Below are 12,500 nucleotides of genomic sequence, written 5' to 3' on the forward strand. Positions count from 1 at the left end.
TTTAGCGCCTGTAGCCTCGCCTCTTTCTTTAGCGCCTGTAGCCTTTAGCGCCTATAGCCTCGCCTCTTTCTTTAGCGCCTGTAGCCTTTAGTGCCTATAGTCTCGCCTCTTCCTTTAGCGTCTGTAGCCTTTTCCTCTATCTTTAGCGCCTCTATCTTTAGCGCCTGTAGCCTTTAGTGCCTATAGCCTCGCCTCTATCTTTAGTGCCTGTAGCCTTTAGCGCCTGTAGCCTTTAGCGCCTATAGTCTCGCCTCTTCCTTTAGCGTCTGTAGCCTTTTCCTCTATCTTTAGCGCCTCTATCTTTAGCGCCTGTAGCCTTTAGCGCCTATAGCCTCGCCTCTATCTTTAGCGCCTGTAGCCTTTAGTGCCTATAGCCTCGCCTCTATCTTTAGTGCCTGTAGCCTTTAGCGCCTGTAGCCTTTAGCGCCTATAGTCTCGCCTCTTCCTTTAGCGTCTGTAGCCTTTTCCTCTATCTTTAGCGCCTCTATCTTTAGCGCCTATAGCCTTTAGCGCCTGTAGCCTTTTCCTCTTTCTTTAGCGCCTGTAGCCTTTAGCGCCTATAGCCTTGAGCGCCTATAGCCTCGCCTCTATCTTTAGCGCCTGTAGCCTTTAGCGCCTGTAGCCTCGCCTCTATCTTTAGCGCCTGTAGCCTTTAGCGCCTATAGCCTTTTCCTCTTTCTTTAGCGCCTGTAGCCTTTAGCGCCTATAGCCTTGAGCGCCTATAGCCTCGCCTCTATCTTTAGCGCCTGTAGCCTTTAGCGCCTGTAGCCTCGCCTCTATCTTTAGCGCCTGTAGCCTTTAGCGCCTGTAGCCTTTTCCTCTTTCTTTAGCGCCTGTAGCCTTTAGCGCCTATAGCCTTTTCCTCTTTCTTTAGCGCCTGTAGCCTTTAGCGCCTATAGCCTTTTCCTCTTTCTTTAGCGCCTGTAGCCTTTAGCGCCTATAGCCTCGCCTCTATCTTTAGCGCCTGTAGCCTTTTCCTCTTTCTTTAGCGCCTGTAGCCTTTTCCTCTTTCTTTAGCGCCTATAGCCTTTAGCGCCTATAGTCTTTAGCGCCTGTAGCCTCGCCTCTTTCTTTAGCGCCTGTAGCCTTTTCCTCTTTCTTTAGCACCTGTAGCCTTTTCCTCTTTCTTTAGCGCCTTTATTTCTTTAGCACCTGTAACCTTTTCCTCTTTTTTTAGCGCCTGTAACCTTTTCCTCTTCCTTTAGCGCCTGTAACCTTTTCCTCTTTCTTTAGCACCTGTAACCTTTTCCTCTTCCTTTAGCAAGGCAGCCTTTTTTGCAGACTTCTCTTTGGAAACGATAGTAAACAGCTAACCACTGAAATACTCTAATGCAGATGCTAATGCAGATGCTTATTTTTCTGCTTGAATTTCTGTGACTAAAATTCTTCTGGTGCACATGTGGATTTTGTTTAAAATGAACCATGTAAACACAGTTAAGGTGACTCGGATAGGTGACTTGCTTCTTTGGGAATTTTAACACATAGGGTTAATATAGGGGTTCCTATACTATGGTCCCTGTACTATGGCCTGAAAACATTTATTCATTTAATATACATTACACATTCACCAAAATAGCTGATGATCTTAAAGGTTGGATATTTCCTATTTTTTTCATTTACGGCGAGACACTACAGGTGAATAGGGTAAAAAAATTACCTAACAGATATCATCATGAAACTTCACCAGCTGATTACTCACATACATGTGTGGAAAAAATGTATTGCAAGTTTTCTGTAATTCAATGTTTGAATATGCTAATTAGGCGTTATCTCATTAATGATGTGCTAATTTGCATATATTTCAAACCTCAAAAACTCAACATTAGACAAAGCCAGGTCCAAAATTCTTTTTTCATGTTGTATATATAGTAAATCCAAAGACATGTCCAGAGGGGTTTATGGATATTTCATTTTTTCTTCCAGTAAACCTGAAAATACTGCCAATACCCATAAAAACTTGATTTTTGCCTCATTTTTAAGAATAAAATGTCATATAAATCAGGCTTAGAATGATAAATCAACAAACCCCTCTGGAGAAGTCTTCACAATATACTCAGGAATAAAACTGGAAAGTTTGGTGTATCTAGGTGATGCAGAAGTGGAGTTTTTGAGCTTAGAGTGGGAGAGGAAACTCGTTTCGAGAAAATAGCCTTGAAACCATAGAAACACCGTTCTAAAGCCTACACTCGCCTTTGAACTTTCGCGATTGGTTGCTAATACAAAGGAAATGCCCATATTTGGATACATAGCGTCATGCACGAGGAACAGGGCTTTCCAACGGTGTCACACACGATATGCTTCGGATCACGGTCGCGGTAGGACATGACACTTAAGAATGGGAACTTTTTGTGAAATTAGGAGAAATATATGGCGCGAGTAGACAGAATGTCACAAAATAAACACCTAAATGAGCAAATCGGCCTTTGTTGTTGTAGTAGGGTGAAAGAATACATGCTAAGGTAGCAAACTAGCACAAAATCTCAAAATTGGCCGATGCATGGAAAAACAATGTTTTCACCAGCCGTGTCTCGCCTTAATGATCAATTTCCAAAAAAATATTTTATATTCCTTCTTTGTAGTCAACGTTAGCGTGTGTTCCACTACTTATGGAGGGCACTGTAGATATGAGAGGAATAGATATAGATATAGATATAGGCCGAATAGATATAAGCGGAGAATTGGAACTGTGCATCAAGGCCTGCTGGTGTAAACGCAGCCTAAGAGACCACAAGCTAGTTTATTTTGAGTGAAACCCAACCATTGTATAGTGACTTCCTGCCAGATGACCTAATTTCCTCTGAAGCAAAGCCTCATGGGAGGAGTGGTGAGTTGTCCATCCTCTTCCTGAACTATGACCTCATTTCCTCTTCCTGAAATACCCTGCCAGCTGTGACCCCAGCATTCCATCTTCCCACACACACACACACCCGCAGTGAGCCCAGCATTCCATCATCCCAGTCAGTGTGGTCACTCCAGGAGTGACCTCACCACACACACACACACACACACACACACACACACACACACATTCACACACACACACACACACACACACACACACACACACACACACACACACACACACACACACACTTCTTTGACTGAGCTTGTTCTATTTACGACCCACACAGTGTGTGTATGCCCAACTCAGTGGCAACAGTCCAGTTTTCCCTGAGAGGACCCCAGTCAATGGTCAGATAGAGAAACAAAGAGAAAGTGTGACAGTGAACTTGTATTGTCCTAACCTACCCCTACTCCTACCCCTCACATTCCTCTTGTATCCTAACCTAGTGTCCTACCTAGTGTAGTGTCCTAACCTACCCCTACTCCTACCCCTTAAATTCCTCTTGTATCCTAACCTAGTGTCCTACCTAGTGTAGTGTCCTAACCTACCCCTACTCCTACCCCTTAAATTCCTCTTGTGATAGAAGTGTCCTACCTAGTGTAGTGTCCTAACTTACCCCTACTCCTACCCCTTACATTCCTCTTGTATCCTAACCTAGTGTCCTACCTAGTGTAGTGTCCTAACCTACCCCTACTCCTACCCCTTAAATTCCTCTTGTGATAGAAGTGTCCTACCTAGTGTAGTGTCCTAACTTACCCCTACTCCTACCCCTTACATTCCTCTTGTATCCTAACCTAGTGTCCTACCTAGTGTAGTGTCCTAACCTACCCCTACTCCTACCCATTAAATTCCTCTTGTGATAGAAGTGTCCTACCTAGTGTAGTGTCCTAACCTACCCCTACTCCTACCCCTTACATTCCTCTTGTGATAGAAGTGTCCTACCTAGTGTCCTAACCTAGTGTCCTACCTAGTGTCTTACCTACTGTAGTGTCCTAACATAGTCTCCTAATCTAGTGTCCTACCTAGTGTCAGACCTACTGTAGTGTCCTAACATAGTGTCCTACCTAGTGTCAGACCTACTGTAGTGTCCTAACATAGTGTCCTACCTAGTGTCCGACCTACTGTAGTGTCCTACCTTTTCCTCAAAGCTGCTCCAGTCCCGGGCAGTGCTCTCTAGCGCCCTCTCCTGGGATCTCACAGAACTGCTTAGCCGAGTCCAGCGCTGCCACATGCAGTCCGTCAGGCGGGACACACCCATGCCCATCTGCGCCAGCTCACCTGCCTGCTCTCGCAGCGCCACCAGGCTGCCCTCACAGCTGCCCACAGCGCCCACCACACACTGGCCCAGGAGGAGAGAGAGAGAGACAGAAAGAGAGATAGAGGGGGAGAGAGAGAGATTTATTACTGACGACTATAGTACACAGCGATTCACCATCTTACAGTGGCTTACACATACTGTACATTTACATTTAATAACATAAACTAGACAAAATACACACAGACAGGACCAAGTGTGTGTGTGTGTGTGTGTGTCCGGAGGATAAACCAAGCGACAGACTACACGTTGATGGAGTGTGATGGCAGGACATACTCAGTGGTGGAGTAAGTCAGGCCATCTTGTGATTACAGAAGCTGCAGGGGCAATGTTGTGCTGTGCTGTGCTGTGCTGTGCTGTGTGTTGCAGAGGCAATGTGCTGTGCTGTGCTGTGCTGTGGTGCTGTGCTGTGCTGTGCTGTGTTGTGTTGTGTTGTGTTGTGTTGTGTTGTGCTGTGCTGTGCTGTGCTGTGCTGTGCTGTGCTGTGCTGTGCTGTGGTGTGGTGCGGTGTTGTGTTGTGTTGTGTGTTGCAGAGGCAATGTGTTTCTACTGTTGGTGAGTCTGGGATGTGTGTTGTTGACTCTACCTTGAGCTTATCTGCTGTGTTGTGTGTTGTGTAGTGCTGTTGTTGTTGTGTTGTTGTGTGTTGTGTTGTGTAGTGTTGTTGTGTGTTGTATAGTGTTGTTGTGTGTTGTTTAGTGTTGTTGTGTGTTGTGTGTTGTTGTGTGCTGTGTTGTGTGTTTGTGCTTCTGCAGTGTGTTGTGTTAGTGTGATGTGTGTTGTGTGTTGTTGTGTTGTGTTGTTGACTCTACCTTGAGCTTATCTGCTGTGTTGCTGTGGTGTGTTGTGTGTTGTTGTGTTGTTGTTGTTGTTGTTGTTATTGTTGTGTTGTTGACTCTACCTTGTGCTTCTCTAGGGTGTTGTTGTGTCGTTGACTCTACCTTGTGCTTCTTTAGTGTTGTTGTTGTTGCTGTGTTGTTGTTGTGTTGTTGACTCTACCTTGTGCTTCTCTAGTGTGTTGCTGTTGTTGTTGTGATGTTGACGCTACCTTGTGCTTCTCTAGTGTGTTGTTGTTGTTGTTGTGTTGTTGTGATGTTGACTCTACCTTGTGCTTCTCTAGTGTGTTGTTGTTGTGTTGTTGTGATGTTGACTCTACCTTGTGCTTCTCTAGTGTGTTGTTGTTGTTGTTGTGTTGTTGTTGTTGTGTTGTTTACGCTACCTTGTGCTTCTCCAGTTTGCTGTGCGCCTCCTGCAGGCTTGTGGCAGAGATGGTGGTGATGTTGGCCACGCCCCTCTCTGCCTCCTCCATCCTGCTGATGATCTCTCCTCTCAGTGCCTCGTAGCGGCGCCACACACCTGCACACCTGACAACAACACACCTGTTTAACACACTTGAGAACAACACACCTGTTTAACACACTTGAGAACAACACACCTGTTTAACACACTTGAGAACAACACACCTGTTTAACTCTATTAGAGCACACACCTGCACACTTGAGAACAACACACCTGTTTAACACACTTGAGAACAACACACCTGTTTAACACACCTGAGAACAACACACCTGTTTAACACACTTGAGAACAACACACCTGTTTAACACACTTGAGAACAACACACCTGTTTAACACACTTGAGAACAACACACCTGTTTAACACACTTGAGAACAACACACCTGTTTAACACACTTGAGAACAACACACCTGTTTAACACACTTGAGAACAACACACCTGTTTAACTCTATTAGAGCCACACACCTGCACACCTAAGAACAACACACCTGTTTAACTCTATTAGCGCCACACACCTGTTTAACTCTATTAGAGCCACACACCTGCACACCTGAGAACAACACACCTGTTTAACTCTATTAGCGCCACACACCTGCACACCTGAGAACAACACACCTGTTTAACACACTTGAGAACAACACACCTGTTTAACACACTTGAGAACAACACACCTGCACACCTGAGAACAACACACCTGTTTAACACACTTGAGAACAACACACCTGTTTAACACACTTGAGAACAACACACCTGTTTAACTCTATTAGCGCCACACACCTGCACACTTGAGAACAACACACCTGTTTAACTCTATTAGAGCACACACACCTGCACACTTGAGAACAACACACCTGTTTAACTCTATTAGCGCACACTGCAGCACACTTGAGAACAACACACCTGTTTAACACACCTGAGAACAACACACCTGTTTAACACACTTGAGAACAACACACCTGTTTAACACACTTGAGAACAACACACCTGTTTAACACACTTGAGAACAACACACCTGTTTAACTCTATTAGAGCCACACACCTGCACAACTGAGAACAACACACCTGTTTAACACACCTGAAAACAACACACCTGTTTAACACACTTGAGAACAACACACCTGTTTAATTCACTTGAGAACAACACACCTGTTTAACACACTTGAGAACAACACACCTGTTTAACTCTATTAGCGCCACACACCTGTTTAACACACCTGAAAACAACACACCTGTTTAACACACTTGAGAACAACACACCTGTTTAACACACTTGAGAACAACACACCTGTTTAACTCTATTAGTGCACACTGCAGCACACCTGAGAACAAGACGCCAGCCAAACAAACCAACGTCCCCACTAGAGGCCTGTTTAACTCTATTACCCCACTAGAGGCCTGTTTAACTCTATTACCCCACTAGAGGCCTGTTTAACTCTATTACCCCACTAGAGGCCTGTTTATTGCTCCACTAGAGGCCTGTTTAACTCTTTTACCCCACTAGAGGCCTGTTTAACTCTATTACCCCACTAGAGGCCTGTTTAACTCTATTACCCCACTAGAGGCCTGTTTAACTCTATTACCCCACTAGAGGCCTGTTTATTGCTCCACTAGAGGCCTGTTTAACTCTATTACTCCACTAGAATTTTCCCTTGGGTTACCCTAGGAGATCAATAAAGTATCTATCTATCTATCTATCTATCTAGAGTGCTGTACCTCTGCAGTGTTTCCTGATGACTCTTCAGCTGCTCCTTGACCTTTGAACCCTGATGACACACGCTTTGTATGCTGGTCGTCAGGTTCGGTGTGGGAGCGGCTCCCTCCAGCCCCTCCAGCTGGGCAGGCAGGTCCTGCAGCACCTCCCGCCCGCTGGCAAGGCCCTTCTCCTGGGCAAGCAGCTCCTCCAGCTCCCCCAGGCTGCCCTCCAGGTCCTCAGGGTCCACTTCCTGCCTGGCCTGCTCCAGGAACTGTCCAGCCCCCTGCAGCCACTGCTGGGCGGAGTCCAGGCCTGAGTGGCACCGCTGGAGGAGGGGCCGAGCCTGTGTGAGGACGGACTGCAGATAGAGATGATATATACATATTACTAACAGAGATGATTACTAACACAACAGCCCTAGTTACCCCAACCCTAGTAACCCCAACCCTAGCAACCCTAGTAACCCCAACCCTAGCAACCCCAACCCTAGCAACCCTAGCAACCCCTCTAGTAGAATGAACAATGGGGGACAACTACACTAAAATGAAATCACAATGCACTAAAAAATGAAATTATTTAAAATTGGTAAGAGATTGTTCACCTGTTTGGTAGAGAGTGCTTGCAGGACGTCTCTCTCCAGCTGTAGCACTTGTCCAAGAGGGCCCTCATGGGTGTCAGGCGACTGTTCTGTGCTGCTATGTGTTTGTCTTTCCTTGTTGGCCAAAGCTTTGATGATTTGGACCTTGGACTGAACCTCTTCCTGAAGCGACAGGATCCTCAGCTGGTGGTCCACCTTCTCAACTGTCAGCTCATCAAAGTTCACAGAGCCGATGAGATCATCTCTTAGAGTCTTTAACCACCCTGAGGTGTTTGCTATCTCTGTGTGGAAGTTACCAGTATCTCTAATGAGACACTCACAGGAAGTGATGCGATCCCTCACCCTTCCCTTCAGGCCAAGCAGTTCCTCCTGCCATACCTGCCGCGGGTCCTTGGCTGAGCTGAGGCCACTCAGACGACCTTCAGCAGCCACTAGAGGCTGGCCAAGGTCACTCAGTCTCTGCAGATGACCTTCAGCAGTCGCTAGGGACTGGTTCAGCCCATGGAGGCGACTCAGGGTGTTGGAGGTTTGGTCGCCGGCGTCTAATTCACTCATGTGCTCTTTCACAGCCTTCAGCTCAGACTCCAGGGCTGCCGCTACCGTGCTGTGCTCTCCTGCACGCGTCAGCGCTTGGTCGAGGTCTTTCAGCTTCTGCTTTAGATGGAGCCGCAGTCCAGAGTGGACGCTCAGCGTGTGATGGAGGACCTCTGGGGTGCAGCTGTGGCCTGCGCTGACCAGCTCCTCCCGCTTCCTCCTCAGCTCCGTCAGCGTCCTGTCCTGAGTGCTCACGCGCTTCAGGAGGTCTGTGAAGTCACCACGCAGGCTTGGAACAACATCCCCAGAGCAGCCGACAGAGTGCTTCTGCAGGGCGTCAAATTGTCCTTGCAGTTCCCTGACGGTCTCACTAGTCACTTCCATCAGGGAATCAAACACTTTCCGATCAGACAATGTCTGCTGAGCAATCTCAAGTCTCTGTTTAGCAGACACGAGGACGCTATTGTAATGCTGGGGAAGAGCGTTGAGTTTCTCATCGAGGTAGCAGTGGTCAACTTCATTTAATGTGGATAGTATTTCTTGCCCTGCCCTTTGGACAATAAGTAAAAGGTTCTCATACTCGGAGGCTTGCTCCAGGATGTTTTGGTACTTTGTAATAAGTGATTGTTGTTCTGCAACACACGTACAGCAGTCCATCTGAGGGTACATAACTGCTTCCGTCAGCCTCAGCCAATCACACATTTTGTCCAAGTCCACCTTGAAGTACTTCCTGGCTGCCAGGGCTTTCTCCAGGTCCAGCAGCTTGTGCGTGCAGCAGCTGAGGGTGCTCTCGAAGCTGGCCTGCACCTCCTGCAGCTTCTCCAGAGTCTGGGTCTTCTCCTCGTCTGTGCTGTCCCTCACCAGGCCCCGGCCTTGCCCCCAGAGGCTGGAGAGCGCCCCCTGGTGGGCCTTCAGGCTGCTCAGGACGGCCCTGCACGCCTCCACCTGGCGGGAGACGTCACCTGGCAGCAGAGCCACGTGCTCTTCCCTCAGGACCCTGCTCTCCTGCTGCGCCACCCACTTAGCCGTCCGGCCCAGTGCCTGCAGGAACTGCGTGCGCTCCGTGAAGGCTTTGGTCAGATGTTTCCGACGCTGCGTTACCGCGGCGCCCAGTGACTCCACCTCTGCCTGGGCCTGCTGCGTGAGGGCCTTTAGGCTCCGCCTCTCGCTCAGGCCGAGACGCGGCATCAGCTCCTCGGCGCCCCCTACAGCCTGCGCCAGCAGCAGCTGCTTGGCCTCCAGCGCCGCGCACGCACTCAGGTGCTCAAACAGGAAGCTCTGAGCGGCGTCGGGCGGTGGGCTGGTTCCCAGGGCGACCACTGACGGCGGCTGCGTCTCCTGGGCCCACTCCCGCGCCTCCCGCAGACGGGCCTCCACGAGCCCGAGATCCTTCAGAACCGCGGCGGAGTTCTGGATCTTCCGCTGGATCAGGTTCTCCAGCCGGGCCCAGCGGGTCTCCAGGTGTGCCACGTGCTGCGTGACCAGGTCGCGGTCCTCCGGGCTGAGGCGGGGCATGATGGCATGCCTGCTCTCTCTCAGGTCCTCCAGCAGGCCTTTCTGGTCCTGCAGGTCGGCGAACAGCTTCTTCAGGGCACTCAGGTGCTCCGAGGTGCTCTCAGTGTCGGCCCTGCGGAGAGAACGCACCTGTTAATGAACCTGTACCTGTTAACACACCTGAACGCACCTGTTAACAAACCTGTACCTGTTAACACACCTGAACGCACCTGTTAACAAACCTGTACCTGTTAACACACCTGAACGCACCTGTTAATGAACCTGTACCTGTTAACACACCTGAACGCACCTGTTAACGAACCTAACACACCTGAACGCACCTGTTAACGAACCTGTACCTGTTAACACACCTGAACGCACCTGTTAACGAACCTAACACACCTGAACGCACCTGTTAACGAACCTGCACCTGTTAACACACCTGAACGCACCTGTTAACGAACCTGTACCTGTTAACACACCTGAACGCACCTGTTAATGAACCTGCACCTGTTAACACACCTGAACGCACCTGTTAATGAACCTGTACCTGTTAACACACCTGAACGCACCTGTTAATGAACCTGTACCTGTTAACACACCTGAACGCACCTGTTAACGAACCTGTACCTGTTAACACACCTGAACGCACCTGTTAACGAACCTATATCACAATACAACGCTGCCAATATCACATTACAACGCTGCCAATATCACATTACAACGCTACCAATATCATAATACAATGCTGGCAATATCACATTACAACGCTACCAATATCATAATACAATGCTGGCAATATCACATTATAACGCTGGCAATGTCCCTTGGCAACACATCTCTGTAAGCAAATGACTCAACACATCTCTGTAAGCGTAAACACATTTGCTGGAAGAGGTGTGTGTGTGTGTGTGTGTGTGTGTGCTTCACCTGGCCAGGTAGTCCCATTCTCTGGACACCTGCTGGAAGAGGTGTGTGTGTGTGTGTGTGTGTGTGTGTGTGTGTGTGTGTGTGTGTGTGTGTGTTCTCTTCACCTGGCTAGGTAGTCCCATTCTCTGGACACCTGCTGGAAGAGTTGTTCCAGGGCGGTGACGCTCTGCTGGTGTTCGGCCGCCTGCTGCTCATCCTGCCGCCGCTGCTCCATCACCTCCTCCGCCCGCCGCTCCACCTCCAGCCAGGCCCTCCGCAGCCCCCCCAGCTCCAGCCCCCCCTGCTCCTCCTCCTGCTCCTCCTGCTCCTGCTCCTCCTCCTCCTGCTCCCCCACCAGCCAGCCCAGCGTCTGCCTCAGATGGCTCAGCTCCTGCTGCTGCAGCTCCAGCTCCTGGATGAAGGCCTGCAGAAGGAGACACAGAGGAGGTGACACAGAGAAGGTGACACAGAGGAGCACACAGAGGAGGAGACACAGAGGAGGAGACACAGAGGAGGAGACACAGAGGAGGAGACACAGAGGAGGAGAGGAGGTGACACAGAGGAGGTGAGGAGGAGGTGACACAGAGGAGGTGAGGAGGAGGTGACACAGAGGAGGTGACACAGAGGAGGAGACACAGAGGAGGAGACACAGAGGAGGTGACACAGAGGAGGTGAGGAGGAGACACAGAGGAGGTGAGGAGGAGGTGACACAGAGGAGGTGAGGAGGAGGTGACACAGAGGAGGTGAGGAGGAGACACAGAGGAGGTGACACAGAGGAGGAGACACAGAGGAGGAGACACAGAGGAGGTGACACAGAGGAGGTGAGGAGGAGACACAGAGGAGGTGACACAGAGGAGGAGACACAGAGGAGGAGAGGAGGAGACACAGAGGAGGAGACACAGAGGAGGAGACACAGAGGAGGAGACACAGAGGAGGAGAGGAGGAGACACAGAGGAGGAGACACAGAGGAGGAGACACAGAGGAGGTGACACAGAGGAGGTGACACAGAGGAGCACACAGAGGAGGAGACACAGAGGAGGAGACACAGAGGAGGAGACACAGAGGAGGAGACACAGAGGAGGAGAGGAGGTGACACAGAGGAGGTGAGGAGGAGGTGACACAGAGGAGGTGAGGAGGAGGTGACACAGAGGAGGTGACACAGAGGAGGAGACACAGAGGAGGAGACACAGAGGAGGTGACACAGAGGAGGTGAGGAGGAGACACAGAGGAGGTGAGGAGGAGGTGACACAGAGGAGGTGAGGAGGAGGTGACACAGAGGAGGTGAGGAGGAGACACAGAGGAGGTGACACAGAGGAGGAGACACAGAGGAGGAGACACAGAGGAGGTGACACAGAGGAGGTGAGGAGGAGACACAGAGGAGGTGACACAGAGGAGGAGACACAGAGGAGGAGAGGAGGAGACACAGAGGAGGAGACACAGAGGAGGAGACACAGAGGAGGAGACACAGAGGAGGAGAGGAGGAGACACAGAGGAGGAGACACAGAGGAGGAGACACAGAGGAGGTGACACAGAGGAGGTGACACAGAGGAGGAGACACAGAGGAGGAGACGCAGAGGAGGTGAGGAGGAGACACAGAGGAGGTGACACAGAGGAGGAGACACAGAGGAGGAGAGGAGGAGGCACAGAGGAGGTGAGGAGGAGACACAGAGGAGGAGACACAGAGGAGGAGACACAGAGGAGGTGACACAGAGGAGGTGAGGAGGAGACACAGAGGAGGTGACACAGAGGAGGTGAGGAGGAGACACAGAGGAGGTGACACAGAGGAGGTGAGGAGGAGACACAGAGGAGGTGAC

General features: G+C 49.8%; 1 protein-coding gene across 1 annotated transcript in view; it reads right to left on the bottom strand.

Moving 5' to 3' along the window:
* Window positions 1-12,500, bottom strand: part of syne1a (spectrin repeat containing, nuclear envelope 1a) — a 188,354-nt gene that overhangs the window by 135,498 nt on the left and 40,356 nt on the right. Inside the window, exons 21-26 of the mRNA XM_062550345.1 lie at window positions 11,042-11,110; window positions 10,812-10,984; window positions 7,753-9,910; window positions 7,172-7,509; window positions 5,380-5,524; window positions 3,981-4,184 (exon numbers count right to left, since the gene is read on the bottom strand). Coding sequence (XP_062406329.1) covers window positions 3,981-4,184; window positions 5,380-5,524; window positions 7,172-7,509; window positions 7,753-9,910; window positions 10,812-10,984; window positions 11,042-11,110 — 3,087 coding nt within the window. The remainder of the gene's footprint in view (window positions 1-3,980; window positions 4,185-5,379; window positions 5,525-7,171; window positions 7,510-7,752; window positions 9,911-10,811; window positions 10,985-11,041; window positions 11,111-12,500) is intronic.

Source organism: Sardina pilchardus, chromosome 12, assembly GCF_963854185.1.
Source record: "Sardina pilchardus chromosome 12, fSarPil1.1, whole genome shotgun sequence".
Lineage (NCBI taxonomy): Eukaryota > Metazoa > Chordata > Actinopteri > Clupeiformes > Clupeidae > Sardina > Sardina pilchardus.